General features: G+C 40.4%; 1 protein-coding gene across 1 annotated transcript in view; it reads right to left on the reverse strand.

Moving 5' to 3' along the window:
• Positions 1-17,457: 17,457 nt before the first annotated feature.
• The window catches only part of LOC120533430 (gastrula zinc finger protein XlCGF52.1-like), a 38,030-nt gene continuing 35,090 nt past the window's right edge, over positions 17,458-20,397 (reverse strand). Inside the window, exon 3 of the mRNA XM_039760313.1 lies at positions 17,458-20,051. Within this exon, the coding sequence (XP_039616247.1) occupies positions 19,234-20,051 (818 nt within the window). The 3' untranslated portion in view covers positions 17,458-19,233. The remainder of the gene's footprint in view (positions 20,052-20,397) is intronic.

A 20,397-nucleotide genomic window follows, 5' to 3' on the forward strand; every position in this document is an offset into this window, starting at 1 on the left:
AGTATGGTGTTCCTAATAATCCTTTAGGTGAGTGTATATATATTGAGTCCCACCCCTAATATATACAGTATATATATATATATATATATATATATATATATATATATATATATATATATATATATATATATATATATATATATATATATACTGTATATATTAAGGGTGGGACTTGATTAAAAAAATTAATCTAATTAATTAGAGGCTGTGTAATAATTAATCTTGATTAATCGTATGTAATCACACATGAAAATTTGCCCCAAATTGCAAATGTTTTTTTTAATTTGAAAAGGTTTTAGTGGGTGACAGAATCAAATAATAGACATGGACATGAATATTGTAAACTCAAGCTCTTTTAATTTCTGGAAAAAAAAGCTTTTAAACTGCATTTGAATTCAAAACAGAAACTAAAATATCATCCCTGGCTAAAATTGGGCAGACTTTAAAATAAAGTGGTAGTTTAAGTACCTTAAGTAGATTTTCAGAATAGTATTGTCTTTAAATAATAAGAACCAAAATTTCAACATAAAGTGCAGTTTTTCTTCTTAAAAAAATAAGGCAGAAACATAAAAGGTAATTTGACCAGCTTCACCTTTAAACTCTGAGTAACCTTAGCAAAAATGATTTTGTACATTAGGCTAAAACAGTGTGATCATTGAACATTTTGTAATTAGATGTAATTAGAATTACTAACGGTCACGGAAGTCCAATGATCCCCAGTAAGAGCTACAAAGTCCGCTTTCTGTAATGCATCTAATTTTGCTTGCTTTTCAGTGTGCACAAAACCAGGCTTTTATCAAGGCTTCACTTGTCGTAGGAACGCGCTTTCTTCCGACTCTAACATTTTTGTAGCTCTGATGTGTGCATCAGTGTAATCGATGTACCAGGAAATCATGCATTGAGAGAAGTTCCCCTTTGCTTGGAATGCAAAGTGTGATTAAATGCGTTATTTTTTAACGCGTTATGGAGTACATGCATCAAAGCTTCTCAGCTGTGCTTGTGCTAAGAAAAGGAAACATTTTAAAAATAACCTAACATGATTGTCAATGTAATAATTTTGTGACCGTTATGAGTGTTGCTGTCATCAAGGATTTGATTATAATTTCTTTCAATCAGGTTCGTATTTGGAAAGTTTGCACAAAACCACGCTTTTATCAAGGCTTCCGTCGGGTAGTCTTTTGAAATTAAATTTGCCTCCGATCAGTCTTAGGAACGTGCTTTGTATGCATTATTCATAAAGCTTCAATTGGTGATCTGTCTTTCTGCGTTAACTGCATATTTTTTCATACGTCTCAAACCAAGGGGATGCAAGGGTAAAATGAATCGAGAAGTGCGCGTACATACTCAGTGCATCCCCTCTCGGGAATTGAACCTCGGACATTGGCGCTAGAGGAGAAGCCTCTACCATTGCGCCACAGCGTGTGGTTTGTCTATTTGAGAGTATGTAGATCAGAGTATATATATATATATACCTGCGCTTCGCAGCGGAGAAGTAGTGTGTTAAAGAAGTTATGAAAAAGACAAGGGAACATTTTAAAAATAACCTAACATGATTGTCAATATACAGTATTTGTTTTGTGAGTGTTATGAGTGTTGTTGTCATCAAGGATTTGATTATCATTATTTCTTTCAGTCAGGTTCGTATTTGTACGATGTGTTGTGTTCAAGTTACATTCCGTGTTTGTCAATCGTTGTAAAGATAAGAGGTTTCATTCATCGATTCGTTTCTTACTGCATCAATAAACAGCTTGTCTTCCTCTTTATCTGAGATGTGACACACTGCATGCACAGGTTTTTTTTTACACTGTCTTCCTTTAGCGGGACATTGACTTTTTCCACCGTGTGCTTTGTTTCCGCAGTAGCAGCACTTATGAATATGCTTGTATATATCAGACGCTTCATATTTTTTTGCTGCCTTCTCAATTGTGTAATTCGGTTTTTGTTCAGCACTGTTTGGAACTGTTGCTTTTTGTCTGTGCACTGCGTCAATTCACGTGAGCCGCTCGGTGTACATGCATTGAAGGTTCCCAGCTGTGCTGGTGCCATCTCGTGCTATGTCCATGGCTGTATTTAATGTTAGCTAAGACCCGGCACTTAAAAGTTTCTCTCGCAGTTTCGCTGAGTTTATGCCAGACACCACCCTGACCATCTCATCTTCGTCTGCATAAGCACAGTCCTTCACCCGTGAATATTTAGCGGCAGTGTTTCTATTGGATTGCTGCTGACAGACGGCCTTATATGGGCAGGCACTGCATAAGTCCGCCTCCCTCGGGCATCTAGCAGAAGTCTATTATAGTATACTAGACATTAAGCCCATTAAAATAACGGGAGCTAGAATAGTAGTGCATAAACATTAGTATGAACAGTCTATATTAAATGGCAAGGGACCTTGTATGTGGCTGTAATATGCGTCACTGTATTGTGTGCCTTTAATTTTCTCTCGCAGTAATACTGGTTTGTATTTCCGTGAAATGCCTGTAATTTTGTCTGACAGTAATACAGTGGAACCGAAGTAATTTCCCCCATAGGATTGTATGTAAATACAATTAATCCGTTCCAGACCGTATGAACTTTATGTAAATATATATTTTTTAAAGTTTTTAAGCACAAATATAGTTAACTATACCATAGAAAGCACAGCGTAATAGTAAACTAAATGTAAAAACATTGAATAACACTAAGAAAACCTTGAACAACAGAGAAAACTAACTGCAAGAATTTGCGCTATAGTGCTACGACCCGCTCGCTAAAAACACTTTTTAATGAGTTTTAAGCACAGAGAAAAAAATGAACATTTAAAAAATCTGTAATTTAATAAACAACCAAGAAAAATAACAATGCACACGTGTGTGTGTGTGTGTGAGACTGAACACGTGCTGTGTGGACCCGTGCATGCGCACTTCACCAGAAGACACACACACGGACACCTGGATGAACACAAGGGTTTTATTAAAGAGGATGATGGACAAAAAAATAGGTTCCAGTTATGACCATTACGCGTAGAATTTCGAAATGAAACCTGCCCAACTTTTGTAAGTAAGCTGTAAGGAATGAGCCTGCAAAATTTCAGCCTTCTACCTACACGGGAAGTTGGAGAATTAGTGATGAGTGAGTGAGTGAGTGAGTGAGTCGCCTTTTATTAGTATAGATTCGGGTTTACAGGGTACTCAAAAGGTGACACGACGGGATTTACTCACCACAGATTCCTGCTGACCACCACAGTTCGTCCAGTGCAGGGTGGGTCACCTGTCAGTGTGCCAAGTTTGAGTCCATCCATAGTCGCACCTGAATAAAGAGAAGGAACACACGGCTATGTCGACATGTGCAGCACAGTATAACACTTCAGAAGAGTCAACCGTGGAGCTACAAGTAGAAGGAACAGACAGGAAGGAATAGCGTAGTGCAGCGTTTCTCAGCCTTTAAGTATTTGTGACCCGAGTTTTCATAACAGTTTTAATCGCGCCCCCCTAATGGTTATTTGAAAGGAGCGCACTAATCCCAATTTGTTCTTTTTAAATTAATGATATATCATAGATGCATATTTTATTATACCTACTTAACTTTTATCGACATTTATCTAACTCTGTATTTATTTCTCTAGTATCCTAATGTAGTTTAAGTTAATTTGTTTTGGTTTCAATAGATGTATTTTTCATATTTTCGATTCTTGTTTTCTTTTTTTCCACATCTTCACGCCCCCCTTTTTTGTTACTTCGCGCTCCCCTAGGGGGGCCCGCCTCACAGATTGAGAACCACTGGCGTAGTGGTGATGGCTGCTGGTGCAAATGTATCTGCTGACATCTTCTGACATTCTGCGGCCCTGAGCCAGTTGCTTCATCTGCCTTTGCTTCAATTGGGTTAAGAAAACAAAACGTAACTAATTACATCCCAAGCGTTCTAAGCTGCCTTTGAATTTACCCATGAAATTAATAAAATTAATCTCAACTAATAAAGATGTCAGAAAAGTAATGAAATGTAAATGTAGATCGTTAAACTGACGAAACATCAACGTTAAAAAACAAAACAAATTAAAAAATATAACGGACTCTCCAGGCCCGTCGGTGTGTCTCCGCTTTACGGCCTTTCATAACAGGTCTGCAGCCCACCACATCGAAAAAGAAAAGACCTTTATTTACCTTGAATGGCAGACTATTTAAGACTGTAGATGACACTGCTGGATCTCAATATGGCAAACATAAAAACAGAACTAAGGAAACTTCATAAATCCATTAACCAGAAAAAAAAAAAAAAAAAGAAAACCTGGGACAAGTGGATGATGGGATTTTCTTCTCCAATATACTTTCGGTTTCAAAAAAAAGAAAGTTTCCACCCTAAACAAAAAACTTAGAATTCCATGGACTGTGGCTGCTCAGGAGTGTAAAGCTGAATGCTGCCACCTAGCGTTTTGTCGTTTAAAATGAATTCCACGCCTTTAAATAACCTAAACCATCCATTGAAAATACCAAGATTTAATATTACAGAACAGTTCTATTATGTGCTTTGTCACCACCCTTTTTATGTCCGTGACAGGATTTTTCAAACATATCTAATGGTGCTCTAGCTATGTTATCTTTTAAAAATGGCAAAAAATAGTAAAATATCACGTTTGAAATACTAGTCATTCGGCCCTTTTGTTTTTTTGAAAGTGAGAGGCAAAATGAAAATAAACATTAATAAAAAGAAGGTTAAAATCGTGTGTTCCTTGAAGCTAAAACCTCTCTTTTTAAATTAGAATGTCTATCTGGATGTTTCCTATACAATCCTACACCCGTAGACTGATGGCGGTCCAAGTGTCTTTTATTTGTTTCTTCCTTTGTAAGTCAGTCTTCACTCCAGAGCCACCTGCTCTCTCAGAGTAAGTCAAATATCTGAACAGACTGTAAAATACAATGGAGTTTTTTGCGGTTCAGCTGGGGATGGATGGATGGATTGTGAACTGTCTACCTTGATCTAAGTGAACAAGTCAGACATGACCGCGTTTATAGTTACAGACCAGCAAGGTGTAATTCTGCAATCTAATTGGACTCGGAAAGAACAGGAAAGCACCCCTCAGTTTGAGATCAGGTAGGCCGTTTCTCCCACACCCACACTTACCGGTTTCACCATCACTGCCCACGTGGGCACTAAAGTCTCACATTAGAGCCCCCATCTTCTTCTCTAAGAAGGTCAATTACTCAGACCCAACCATCAGCACATGAGCACAGACAAGAGTCACAGCCCTCCCCGCAGATCAAAATTGCAGGAAAGTGAACCTCTCGTCCAGTGGGGAAAAATCCAAAGTACATTTGCTGAGCCAGGAGGGCTGTAAGGAAACCCACACATGCCTAATGCCTCTCACCCTGGGCAACTCCAGAATGGCAGAATGGCAGAGCACCCAGCCCTTTTGAAGGAGTTTGGCTTCAGAGCCCATGCTGTTCATTGAGGTGACCGTACCTCTCCACGTCCTGCAGTAGCTCGGGCTCCAAACCTGCCAGCGAGGTCACATGCCATGTCCCTAGGATCAGTTGAACATACAGTAGCACCTGCCTTCAGCTGTCACCCAAGCCACTAAGCCACAGACATTAAGGACTCCTCCTGCAGGTGGTGGGTCTACTGGAGGGCACATCTAGAAGTTAACAGATGTCAAAACCAGAACTCAGACCGACTTCTTTGTAGTAGGGAATTGCTTTCAAAACAGTGTTAGAAACAAGTAGGAAAGATAAGGTAGTGACTGTGGATCTGACCACAACCCAGTAGTTAGAATAAAACTAAAGAAAATGAAGAAAAAGAAACTGCAGAAACCAATCTTAGCATATCTATCCATCCATTGTTTAACCCGCTATATCCTAACTACAGGATCACAGGGGTCTGCTGGAACCAATCCCAGCCAACACAGGGCACTAGGCAGAAAACAAACTCCGGGCAGAGCGCCAGCCCACCGCAGACAAACAATACAAATTAATAAAATACACAATAATAAATAATAAAATGCATTGTACATTATTATACTTGTGCACTCTTTCCCTTATGAGTTCACAGGATTCTGATATTTTGGATTAACATTCAACGGTGAAGCAATGAAAAATATCTTGTATGCACACACAGTTTAACCGCATTTGTATTTTCTTGTATATGAAGTATAGGGAGAATATTGGAATCCTCCAAAAAATGCATTTTGAGATTTTGATGAATCTCGATGTTTCAGACCTCCCCGAGTCTGAAAATACCATTTTTGGATTATGTGTGCGTGTGTGTGTAAACACAATAACTCGACTAAGCTTACACTTAGATCAACCAGATTTTTGTATAAAAGGTATTATGTACAAAATGTAGATTCCTATCAACTTTTGGGCTATTTCCAGTAATCATAAATGGTACTTTACCTTTAATTAATCTCCTATTCAACTACTTCTAGCAAGTCGCATGGTGACGTGATTCGTGACGTCATACAAAGCGACAGCTAGAGATCTCCAGTCAGCCGCAATACCGTTTTAGGAAGAAAGAAGTGGTACGAAACTTAACAAGACAACAACAACAACAACATTTATTTATATAGCACATTTTCATACAAAAAAGTAACTCAAAGTGCTTTACATAATGAAGAAAAGAAAAATAAAAGACAAAATTAGAAATTAAAATAAGACAACATTAGTTAACATAGAAAAGGAGTAAGGTCCGATGGCCAGGGTGGACAGAAAAAACAAAAAAAAACTCCAGACTGCTGGAGAAAAAAATAAAATCTGCAGGGGTTCCAGACCATGAGACCGCCCAGTCCCCTCTGGGCATTCTACCTAACATAAATGAAACAGTCCTCTTTGGATTTAGGGTTCTCACAGACGCTCTTGATGTTGATGGTCATACAGACTTCTGGCTTTTAATCCATCCATCATTGTTGGAACATCACGGTGCGCCACCACCAAAAGGAAACAGAAGAGAGAGTAGGGGTTAGTACAGATTTTAGAGCCACCATGAATAGTTATTGTGATGAATTGAACATACAGAGTATCAGGATTAAGTTAAAGTGAAGTTATGAGAAGGCCATGTTAAAGTAATGTGTTTTCAGCAGTGTTTTAAAGTGCTCTACTGTATTAGCCTGGCGAATTCCTATTGGCAGGCTATTCCAGATTTTAGGTGCATAGCAGCAGAAGGCCGCCTCACCACTTCTTTTAAGTTTTGTTCTTGGAATTCTAAGGAGACACTCATTTGAGGATCTGAGGTTACGATTTGGAATATAAGGTGTCAGACATTCCGATATATAAGATGGGGCGAGATTATTTAAGGCTTTATAAACCATAAGCAGAATTTTAAAGTCAATTCTGAATGACACAGGTAACCAGTGTAGTGACATTAAAACTGGAGAGATGTTTCTCGGATTTTCTTTTCCCAGTTAGGATTCTAGCAGCTGCAATCTGCACTCGTTGCAAACGATTTATGTCTTTTTTGGGTAGTCCTGAGAGGAGTGCGTTACAGTAATCTAGTCGACTGAAAACAAACGCGTGAACTAATTTCTCAGCATCTTTCAGATATAAGAGGTCTAACTTTACTTATGTTTCTTAAGTGAAAAATGCTGTCCTAATGATCTGATTAATATGCGATTTAAAATTCAGATTACAGTCAACAATCACCCCTAAGCTTTTTACCTCCGTCTTGACTTTTAATCCTAATGTATCCAGTTTATTTCTAATAGCCTCATTGTATCCATTATTGCCAATCACTAAGATTTCAGTTTTCTCTTTATTTAACTTGAGAAAGTTACTATTCATCCATTCTGAGATACAAGTCAGACATTGTGTTAGTGAATCAATAGAATCAGGGTCATCAGGTGCTATTGATAAGTACAGCTGTGTGTCATCAGCATAGCTGTGGTAGCTCACGTTGTGCCCTGAGATAATCTGACCTAACGGAAGCATGTAGATTGAGAGAGCAGCGGACCCAGGATAGAGCCTTGTGGAACACCATATTGGATATCATGTGTCTTTGAGTTGTAATTACCACAACTAACAAAGAATTTTCTCCCTGTCAGGTAGGATTCAAACCAATTTAAGACACTGCCAGAGAGGCCCACCCATTGACTAAGGCGATTTCTAAGAATATTATGATCAATGGTGTCAAATGCAGCACTCAGATCTAAGAGGATGAGAACAGATAAATGGCCTCTGTCTGCATTCACTCGCAAATCATTTACTACTTTAACAAGTGCAGTTTCTGTGCTGTGATTTGTTCTAAAACCCGACTGAAATTTATCAAGAATAGCATGTTTATTGAGGTGGTCATTTAACTGCATAATGACTGCCTTCTCCAGAACTTTACTTAAGAAAGGCAGGTTAGAGATGGGTCTAAAATTTTCAAAGGCAGAGGGGTCAAGATTATGTTTCTTAAGTAGGGGTTTAACTACAGCAGTCTTAAGACAGTCTGGGAAGACCCCGTATCTAATGACGAATTTACTATGTCAAGAACATTATCAATTAGCACGCCTGATACTTCTTTGAAAAATTTGTTGGTATTGGGTCAAGGACGCAGGTGGAGGGTTTTAATTGAGATATTATTTTTTGTAAATCAGGTAAATCTATCCTAGTGAAAGAGTTTAATTTGTTTATAATGGAATGCTGGGGTTTAGGAGGATCCTTAGTGTTGGGGAGATATACTATGTTATTTCTAAATAATTTTTTGATTGAAAAATATAGCGATAGCCTCACAGGTTTTACTGGAAGTACTTAGGAGGCATTCCTTTGTGTTACCTGGGTTTAGCAGACGATAGAGAATAAGACTCTGGGATTACTAGCATTGTTATTTATAATCTTAGAGAAACAGCAGCGCCTCTCAAGACGGACTGTGTTATTGTATTCTGTTATTTTAACTTTAATATCTCATAATGGATAGTTAGTTTAGTTTTCCTCCATTTACGCTCAACTCTACGACATGTTCTTTTTAAATCAGACACTCTTTGGGTCTTCCATGGTATAACAATGCTAGAAGATTTTTTAACTGTCTTTTCAGGTGCAACTGTGTCAACAGCAGCTCTCACTTTAGTATTAAATTTTTCTTTGAAGAGTGTCGTCTGCAGCTAGAGCCATCTGAAGCAGGAGTTGAACGAGTTTAGAATTGCATCACCGAGCGACAGAGCGAGGGTATGTACTTGGGTTTGGGGCAGGGGGCTACATTTTGTGATCACGTGACTTTTCGTTCGCTCCACTCTGTTAGTGCATGCGACCTGAATCAGAGGCGAGCTGTGCGTTCATGTCAGTCAGACCACCAACGTGCTTTGCTCGAGTGAGTCTCCCTGTGGTCCGCGCGTCATTGTTGTTCACGTCACGTTATCAAGACTCAATTGCGTTTCAAAGCACCGACACACAGCGCCGGGTGTTTTTCCAAATTCACACCAATCTCCCCCTTGCCCACCAAGACCTCCTCCTACGTGCGTCATCCTGCCAAAAAAAAAAACAAAACAACACGTATTGTTTTTATCTTTGTTAAGGTAAATATACAAGACCTATTGATTGATTCAGTATGGAGAGCCTACACCAATCATAACATCACAGTTACAGTATTTATAGTGTGCATGTTACTGCATTTGGCGTTAGGCAATATTATACGACTATAGCAAAACTACATTTTAGGATGTTGATACAACCTCTGTCAAAATTACTGCACAAAGCCCCTAACCATCCAGTCAAGAAGATCGGACATGGCTGTGGTGAATATGTATTTTAAGAAGAGGGAGGAACATAGGGTTACCTACAAGAGTGGAGGAAGATGCACACGGCTGGATTACATCCTATGCAGAAGAGTTGATCTGAAGGAGATTGAAGACTACAAAGTGGTGGCAGGGGAAAAGTGTAGTTAAGCAGCATAGGATGGTGGTCTGTAGGATGATGTTGGAGATCAAGAAGAGGAGGAGAGTGAGGGCAGAGCCAAGGATCAAATGGTGGAAATTTAAAAAGGAAGACTGCAAGGTTGAGTTTAGGGAGGAGGTAAGACCTACACTGGGTGGCAGTGAAGAAGTACCAGACAGCTATGAAACTACAGCAGATGTAGTAAGGGTGACAGCAAGAAGGGTGCTTAGCGTGACATCTGGAAAGAGGAAGGAGGAAAAGGAAACCTGGTGGTGGAATGAGGTAATACAGGAGAGTATACAGAGGAAGAGGATGGCAAAAAAGAAATGGGATAATCAGAGAGATGCAGAAAGTAGACAAGAGTACAAGGAGATAAGGCGCAAGGTGAAGAGAGGGGTGGTGAAGGCAAAAGTAAAGGCGTATGATGAGTTGTATAAGAGGTTGTACACTAAGAAGGGAGAAAAGGACCTGTACCAATTGGCTAGACAGAGGGACCAAGCTGGGAAAGATGTGCAGCAGGTTAGGGTGATAAAGGATAAAGATGGAAACGTATTCACAAGCAAGGAAGAGTGTGTTGAGCAGATGGAAAGGGTACATTGAGAGGCTAATGAATGAAGAGAACAAGATAGAAGAGGTTGGATGATGATGTGGAGATAGTGAATCAGGAAGTGCAACAGATTAGCAAGGGGGAAGTAAGGACAGCTATGAAGAGGATGAAAAATGGAAAGGCCGTTGATCCAGATGACATACCTACGGAAGCATGGAGGTGTCTAGGAGAGATGGCAGTGGAGTTTTTAACCAGATTGTTTAATGAAATCCTGGAAAGTGAGAGGATGCCTGAGGAGCGGAGAAGAAGTGAACTGGTGCAGATATTTAAGAATACGGGGGATGTGCAGGACTGTAGTAACTACAGGGGGTAAAATTGATGAGCCACAGCATGAAGTTATGGGAAAGAGTAGTGGAAGCTAGGTTAAGAAGTGAGGTGATGATTAGTGAGCAGCAGGATGGTTTCATGCCAAGAAAGAGCACCACAGATGCGATGTTTGCTCTAATGATGTTGATGGAGAAGTTTAGAGAAGGCCAGAAGGAGTTGCATTGCGTCTTTGTGGACCTGGAGAAAGCATATGACAGGGAGCCTCAAGAGGATCTGTGGTATTGTATGAGGAAGTTGGGAGTGGTAGAGAAGTACGTAAGAGTTGTACAGGATATGTACGAGGGAAGTGTGGCAGTGGTGAGGTCTGCGGTAGGAGTGATGGATGCATTCAAGGTGGAGGTGGGATTACATCAGGGATCGGCTCTGAGCCCTTTCTTATTTGCAATGGTGATGGACAAGTTGACAGACGAGATTAGACAGGAGTCCCTGTGGACTATGATGTTTGCTATTGACATGTGATCTGTAATGACATAGGGAGCAGGTTGAGGAGATCCTGGAGAGGTGGAGATATGTTCTAGAGAGGAGAGGAATGAAGCTCAGTAGGAACAAGACAGAATACATGTGTGTGTAAATGGGAGGTCAGTGGAATGGTGAGGATGCAGGGAGTAGATTGGCGAAGGTGGATGAGTTTAAATACTTGGGATCAACAGTACAGAGTAATGGGGATTGTGGAAGAGAAGTGAAAAAGAGAGCGCAGGCAGGGTGGAATGAGTGGAGAAGAGTGTTAGGAGTGATTTGTGACAGACGGGTATCAGCAAGACTGAAAGGGAATGTCTACAGGACGGTAGTGAGACCAGCTATGTTATATGGGTTGGAGACGGTGTCACTGACCAGAAAGCAGGAGACAGAGCTGGAGGTGGCAGAGTTAAAGATGCTAAGATTTGCATTGGGTGTGACGAGGATGGGCAGGATTAGAAGTGAGGACATTAGAGTATCAGCTCAAGTTGGACAGTTGGGAGACAAAGTCAGAGAAGTGATATTGCGTTGGTTTGGACATGTGCAGAGGAGAGATGCTGGGTATATTGGGAGAGGGATGCTAAGGATAGAGCTGCCAGGGAAGAGGAAAAAAGGAAGGCCTAAGCAAAGGTTTATGGATGTGGTGAGAGAGGACATGCAGGTGATGGATGTAACAGAACAAGATGCAGAAGACAGAAAGATATGGAAGAAGATGATCTGCTGTGGCGACCCCTAACAGGAGCAGCCGAAAGAAGAAGAAGATCTACTGACCTGTAGGTTGTACCATTGAAATATCATGACTGCTGCTCCAAGTCAGACAATGTAAGGGGAGGGGTGAGATTCGGCCTGATTAAGATTCACTGGTGGCCTGGGCATCAGCATCTCTTACATCTCTTACAAAACGCACACACACACATACAGACAAATCAAATGAAATCTACTGTAACAAGGAGTAGTAGACATATCTGACATGTATGCATTCTTCTAAATTCCAAATGAAGTAAATTGCTATTGGGATCTGTGCAATCAAGCGTTAATTGTTAATGATTTGTGAACCATAGTTTTGTTGTTTCCAACATACATGATATTTAGAAAGTGGGGCAAACCATAGGAAAAATTCTTTTATTTCAAATGATCACCTTTGGCTTTTGAAGAATTTTCTTGAAACTCAATTTACAATACATTTTAGAAATCTGTACAAAAGCAGGGTAACCTATAAATTTGAACAGACTTCAGAACAATAAATAAAAAAACACACAAATGCCAAAATGGCTTCTTTCTAAAATAAAGAGCTTTGCCACATAAGTAAGCAGTTCTCTTATTTGTTCTGTTCATTGTACACTCTTTAAAATAAAGGTGCCAGAGTGGTTCTTCAGAGTGATGCCAAAGGGGAACTTTCAAAAGACCCATCTACATGACAGCTCCATAAAGTAAATGTCCATGAATTGATAATTAAAGATTTGTGAAATATCAGTGGCTCATGATTTTTAAATGGATTCTTGCTGTTTACAGTAACGGAAGCAGGTTTTCTTAATCTGTTAGTTTCCTGCTAGTTTTTTTTTTTCTTTTTAATTTATTGTGAAGTTTTTTAAAGCACAGAGAATCAACTTCATGTGCAAAGAACCGTTCCCAGATGGTGTTTGGTCAAGCCATAGTTCTACAAGGAACCACATGACCCAGTAAAGAACCATAAAGTGCTGTTAGAGAACTAGATATTTTTAAGAATGTACCCATAATGCAGAGTCTACAGAAATACTGTAAGGTTTCTACCACCAGGGCTACTTCATCATCTTCATCGTCGGTAATGTTAGCCTCTTGCCTCTGTGTTTTTGTTTTTCTCCTGCTCCTTATTACTATAACATTAGCTTGAACAGGGCTGAGGTGGAGGCTAACATTAGTTTCCTCCATGCCAATACTAAATCCTGATGTTTGTGAGGCTTCTTCTTTGTGAGCAAATTTCAGAAACGTTTAGTAATGTAATTGCATTTCTACCCTTTTTTACTGTCTTGTATACAAAGAATAGAGAAAGTATTGGAATTGTCCAAATATTTGATGTCGAAATTTAGATGAAGCATTCATCCTCCTATCTGAGTATATGAGAAAGTCTAGGGGAGACCAATCCAGATTTTTCTTTTCTTTGCTCATGTTACTGCCCAACTGTAGGGACTTAAGATTGTCCGTGTTTGGGGACATATAATAATTCAGACCATCTCCTGTGGCTGCGGTTGAGCGTGAGCAGAGTGGACTGTTCCAAACTTCCACAAAAAGATCAGTCATTTAAACATATATAAATGTCTATATATGTGTATTGTAAAAGATAGCCCGGTCACAGACAGAAACAACACCAAATATTCACAACACACGTATTTATTTACAATATTTACAGTCCAGTTCCACCAACTTACACATGACTACTCAGTTCTTTTCTCTCTTCGACCGCCTCCACTCCTCTATCACAGGCTCCATCTTCCTCCTCTTGACTCCGGCCACCCTGAATGGAGTGAGGTGGCCCCTTTTATAACACCCCGGATGTGCTCCAGGTGCTCTGAGAAGGTCTTCCGGCAGCACTTCCTGGCTTGGGAACCATCCAGGCACCCCCTGGTGGTGGCAACTGACCCTTCTTGAGCTTTCCAGATCCTTATCAGTTGTCCTTGATGGAAACCAGGTGGGGCTTGCCCTCAGGGGAGATATTGCCCCTCTCCCAGTCTTTCCCTGCTCCAAGCATCCCGGTGGGGCAAAATCCCTGGTCATCTGCCACTTCTGGTATTACTTTGTCAATTGCTTAAAAATAAGACCCGTCTAACCTGCATTCACGGGGATGTCCATAACTATAAGTTCACCACCTTTTACATCAGCCACAATGGCATGGTACTTAAAGATCTTCTGTTCCAGGTAATACTAGGTAGAGACTAAACAAACAATAGGTCTAGTCATACATGCGGAAAACTGCGTCCTCAGCTATCTCTATGCTGTGTTCACAGCTGGATGACAGACGGAGCTCTGCCTCTAGCCATGACGTGGAAACACCTGGGACGTCGCGGGGAGATATGTTTTTTCCACCTCCGTACTGACCCGGGATGCAACCACGCCCCTTGAGGTCACCTCTGACCCTTTCACTCAAATGCAGTTTCAATTTAGGCAGACTCCGGCTTCTTTCAAAAGGAGCAATAAAATGATGACTCCCTTAAATTTGCGAAAAATGCAGTTCTGGTAGATAGCCATCGCACACTGCATCCCATGCCACAGGGTCCCGACTTTGTATTAATTAATGATCTTTTATATCAGATGGAAGAACATGAGGGGGAGGTGTGGTCCCTGTTATTAGTACCATGGACTTGCTGGCGACAAGTCTGTGAGCAGGCATATACCTACTTCCTGGGAGCCCACTTGGGCCCCAAGAAAACATTAGCGCAAATTGAGCTCTGATTTTTTTGGCGCAGAGTTAGAGGAGGTCCACTGCTTTTGCATATCCTGTCCAGAATGTCAATTGCAGTAGATTTCTAGGAGGAACCGTGCTCTTCGAGTTCCCTTACCCCTGACTGATGTCCTGTTTTAACAAATCATTGTCGACCTGGTGGGACCTCTAGAGCCCTCAGCCATAAGATATAAAAATATAATTGTCTTGAAAGATTATGCTACACGATATCCTGAAGGTGTTGTATTGTGCTCAGCAACATCAAAAGCAATCGCACGGGAATTGGAAGGGGTCTTCACATGAGTCGGCATCCATAAAGAAATCCTAACGGATTTACTTCGGAGACGTTCAGGGAAACAGCCAAGTTACTGAAAATAAAACTTTTAAAGACCTCTGTATATCATCTTCAAACCGATGGTCTAGTAGAGCGGTTCCATCAGACCCTCAAACAGATGCTGCTGAAGGTAGCCAATGAGGATGGAAGGAACTGGAATCAGCTCCTCCCCCTCATCCTTTTTGCCTATCAGGTAGTCCCACAAGCCTCCACGTATGTATGGACAACAACCCCGGGGAATATTGGACATTCTAAAAGAAGGACGGGAAGGGGAGGCACTTCCCTCTACAAACATATTAGAATATATTACAGAATGATAAACCAGAAGCTGCATTCAGTGACTTAAAACAGGCCTGCCCTTCGACTCCAGTTTTGAAAGCCCCTAACTTCTGTTTACCTTTCATTCTCCAGATGGACGCTTTGGACACAGGTCTTGGAGCCATGCTGAGCCAAAGGGTCGATGGAGTTGAGCACTTCAGCTGGAAAGAGAAACCGATGTGTGCTTCAGAATAAAACTTCAGAGAGTAGGCAGCTTCACTGAATGTGTGAGACAAAGCCTAAATATGAAAAGAACACTCACCCATTATGAATATGCAGACTGTGAACGGCAGGCATGCACCCAAAGGGGGGAAAAAAGAAAATGTTATCTTTTCAGCATTAATATTCTTGATAGCAGAGCCAATGATCAGACATGGTTTGCATAAATTAACAATTTATCAAACTCAAAATTCTATACAGGAACAGAAATAATAGAATTACAAATATATGGTGGATAATTGCTAAGAACGCAGGTATGTGCTCTGGAAGATTGTCCTAGAATCTTCCATATTGTCTATTTGATTCTGTCGCTTTATATGTTGTTGCAAAGCCGGAGGGAAAATTACTTGCTCAATATGGATTAACAACTGACAATTACAACCTTGAAGACCAATAATTGTCAGATGGAATGAGGTGTGACCCCTTCACTCCCAGGAATGCGTAGCTGACACAATAGATACTATTTCTGGTACCGGCAATCAACAAAGGAAGTATGTTGTGTAGCCAAACACCTCTTGTTTCCAAGAAAAGACCAAACTTGGACTTCTTTTACCCCGAGGCAGAGTTGGCTTTCTTGAGTGTCTTTTCAGGGGTTGATTGCTTAACAGTGTTGGAAATTGGGTTCAGAGTTGCTCTGCAAAATTCATTTGAAAAACTCTTCATTCTTAAACTTGACAAAACATTTCTGGTGCTTTTATTAAACAAACTGCAAATGTGATCAGTGAAATAGGAAGATGGGCCAGAGAAAGAACTGATCGAAAGGTACATTCAGTGGATTTAAAGAATTCTATTAGTGTGAAGAAGTCCTTTTGTGTGTAACTTGTGCAAGCTTCAAACCAGTGCCTGACACAAAGTTAGCATCCATTGTGACCAAATTAGCTCTTAAAAAAAAAAAAAACTGCAGTCCTTATGCTTACGATGTCCTTTATTTGTCCGTTCCTCTGTGGTGGTGTATCTGCAGGTGGCAACAGTTGTTATCTCATCACTCTTTGATGTGTAGACAAGGTAACTGCTGATGAAATATTTAGGATAGTCATCTGCACTCGGCTCATATGGTGGGTTGATTAATAAAATGTTCCTTCTGTCAAAACTCACTCCAACATCCTACACCCTCTTTGTCAAAACTGACTGCCATATTCATTACAGCAACATGGCTTCACTTAGTGATTCATTTCTCCATTATGGTTTAGTTTGCTTACTTTTCCAGACAGGTGTGAACCTCACTCTTGAGTTCCAAAGTGTGGTTTTATTTCTGGAGTGACGTCTGCATTGCTGCTGCTGTTATTCTCTTACATTTCATGCCAGGACTTTGTTAAATGGTGTGACTCGAACCACCCACACCTGAACACACCAGCAAAACCAAGGAGCTGGTGGTGGATTTTAGGAGACCCAGGCCCCTCATGGACCCCGTGATCAGCAGAGGTGACTGTGCAGAGGGTGCAGACCTATAAATACCTGGGAGTGCAGCTGGATGATAAATTGGACTGGACTGCCAATACTGATGCTCTGTGCAAGAAAGGACAGAGCCGACTATACTTGCTTAGAAGACTGGCGTCCTTCAACATCTGCAATAAGATGCTGCAGATGTTCTATCAGACGGTTGTGGCGAGTGCCCTCTTCTATGGTGGTGTGCTGGGGAGGCAGCATAAAGATGAAAGACGCCTCACGCCTGGACAAACTGTTGAGAAAGGCAGGCTTTATTGTAGGCACGGAGCTGGACAGTTTCATAACTGTGGCGGAGTGACTGGCGCTGAGCAGGCTCCTGTCAATCATGGAGAATCCACTGAACGGGATCATCTCCAGACAGAGTAGCTTCAGCGACAGACTGCTGTCACCGTCCTGCTCTACTGACAGACTGGGGAGATCGTTCCTCCTTCACACTATGTGACTCTTCAATTCCACCAGTGGTTAAACATTAACATTATACAAAGTTATTGTCTGTTATAGCTGTATTTTTATCACTCTTTAATTTATTGTTTTCTATCAGTATGCTGCTGCTGAAGTGTGTGAATTTTCCCTTGGGATTAATAAAGTATCTATCAGAGCTCAGCGCAGTACTTACGTTGTCCTTAACAGCAATTCCTTCTGTAATTCATATGGAGTGATAGTAATTAACAGGGCATCCAGATGGGCCTGGAATTTTTTTTTCCCCCATAAGGCCTGTTGATCCCAGCACCACTTGGACAATCTCAGAGGTCTTATTCCACATCTGGCTCATCTCAGATTGCATTTCGTCTCTGCTGCGCGAATGCTTCTGTGGCTCTGATGACTACTTTTGTGATAGAATTGTTTTCCACGTTCACGACAAATTACTTTTTCCTCAGGTTGATTTCTTCATTATCATCATTAACCTCACCCTTAAGTCACAGGATCCTCTGTACACTGCCTTTTTACATTTTTTAAGGTTTACTGCTAGTGCTCTCTGCATTGTTCCTAACGGTGCCTCCTGTTGGAGCTCATAGGGTTAACTTTGATGTGTAAATCTGCTTAAATGCACTTTTAGACAAACACGGTAGATTCACAGAACATTGGGATTAGTTCCTTTTGTTATTTCATACCTGGGTCCTTATTTCTGATCGTATCTCCTGATATTTTGTTATCTTTTCTCTCTCTGTTTGAGATTTCATTTGTGACTGATGCCTCAAATATCCAGGAACTGTTTAAATGTTTTTTCCACAACTACGATATCAAGTTTTCTGGTTGTGAATTTTCTGAACGTTGGGACCGGTATTCCCCAGGTGATGCCGTAATTCATTTTCAATAATTCTTTCTGGAACTCATATTTTTTGCAGTTTCAAATAAAGCAGTTGGGCTACTTAGTTGTGTCTTTCCATGAATAGGTTTTTGGACAACAGTGTTTTAAATCCAGCAGTATAAAGTTCAGTATTGCTTCCACCAGCTTGTTGCAAAACCTTTATTGGTTGCTTTTTCCCCATTTCTTTTAACTCTTAAAAATGTTGCAAATAAATTGCACACAATCCACCATCTGAAGTGGTCATTAGCAAATTTTCATTTGTGCATCTCATTTCTACTCTCCTGAGCCATTCCTTTGTCAGGTTTTGGTCCACATGAGCTTATAGCAGGAAACTGGCTCACTCTTTGCAAACCTTTTGGGAATGTCAGGCATCCACTGTTCTAGATCAGGCTGCAATAATTTACAAATGTGGCTGAGACAGAACTCTTTCTGTCCTAGGAGTGATGATCTACAGGTGTAATTGACTTGTATTAAATGCATTCCTCTTTCTGTCCCGGAAAGTAAATCCTTGACGTGCATTGTTTTTTTGTATATCTGTTTGTTGGCCTGAAGCAACATTTTTCTTAGATCCAGAGCCGAGGTCTTTCCGTGGCAAGTCTATGATCTCAAAGGTGTATGAGATGACAGGTTTTACTAGCCGATGAGTCAGTCAGTCATTACCAAACCCACTATATCCTAACACAGGGTCATGAGGGTCTGCTGGAGCCAATCCCAGCTTGTACAGGGCGCAAGGCCACCCCATGACATTAGCAGATTAACTGCTTGTATTTTACTTCTAAGGATCATTTTTACCTTTTTTGTGCAGTCACTCCTGCTCTTTATGGTTTATGTCTGCACCCTCGTCAGTTCCCAAGTGTTTCTTTTTGAATGCTACTTTGGTGCATTTGTCTAATCCAAACAATTCTCTCTTATGTGGAAATCCTTTGTGGGACTGTTTACCATATTCAATAAAGCAATATGGCTTTGGTCCTATGTGAATCATTTGGTGACTCAAAGGGCGACGTCTTTGTGAAAACTGTTTGCCATATTCAGAACAGCAATATGGCTTCCTCCTGAGTGAGTATTAATGTGCCTCAGAAGAGTATTACTGTGCGAGAACTGTTTACCACATTCAGTACAATAATATGGCTTCTCCCCTGTGTGAATTCTTTGGTGGCTCTGGAGATGGTGTCTACGTGAAAATTGTTTGCCACATTCCAAACAGCAAAACGGTTTCTCTCCTGTGTGAATTATTTTGTGGCTCTGAAGATGGCTTCTCCGTGAAAACTGTTTCCCACATTCAGAACAACAATATGGCTTCTCTCCTGTGTGAGTTTTAATGTGTGTCAGAAGAGTATTACTGTGTGAGAATTGTTTTCCACATTCAGGGCAGCAATACTTCTTCTCACCTGTGTGAATTCTTTTGTGAGTTGAAAGGTTGTTACTTCGTGAAAACTGTTTGCCACATTCAGAACAGCAATATGGCTTTTCACCCGAGTGAGTTTTAATGTGCATCAGAAGATTAAAACTGTGCGAGAATTGTTTACCACATTCAGAACAGTAATATGGCTTTTCCCCTGTGTGAATTCTTTGGTGGCTCTGGAGATGGCTTCTCCAAGAAAACGTTTTGCCACATTCAGAACAGAAATGTGGCTTTTCCTCTGTGTGAATTTTTTGGTGATTCTGGAGATAATGTCTTTTTGAAAAGTGCTTGCCACATTTACTACAACCAAACTGCTTCTCTCCTGTGTGAATTCTTTTGTGGCTCTGAAGTTTACTCACATCAGAAAATCGTTTGCCACACTCAGAACAGCGGTGAAGTTTGATGCCTGTATAAAGTTTAAAAGAAAAAAAATATGAGCTTAGTTTTTAATCCAGTGCTCTAATATTGGCATTATAACATTAAATACTGAATTTACAAACAAACTTTGACAACCATAGGCAATTTGACTAAGCAGCATGTGAAAAGATGCTCAACTTTTACAATTTTTTATCAGTATTAGAACTACTCACCATATGAGCATAATGAGAGGAGCCAAGAAGTATAAATAGTAAAATAAACAGATCACATCTGATAGGCAAAAATCAACAAGATTATTGGTCACATTTTTAAATATTAAATATTTAAAAAATGTTTTTAATGCAGGTATGAAGTGATTATCTTCAGTTATAATT

The sequence above is a fragment of the Polypterus senegalus genome, chromosome 8 (assembly GCF_016835505.1).
Source record: "Polypterus senegalus isolate Bchr_013 chromosome 8, ASM1683550v1, whole genome shotgun sequence".
Lineage (NCBI taxonomy): Eukaryota > Metazoa > Chordata > Cladistia > Polypteriformes > Polypteridae > Polypterus > Polypterus senegalus.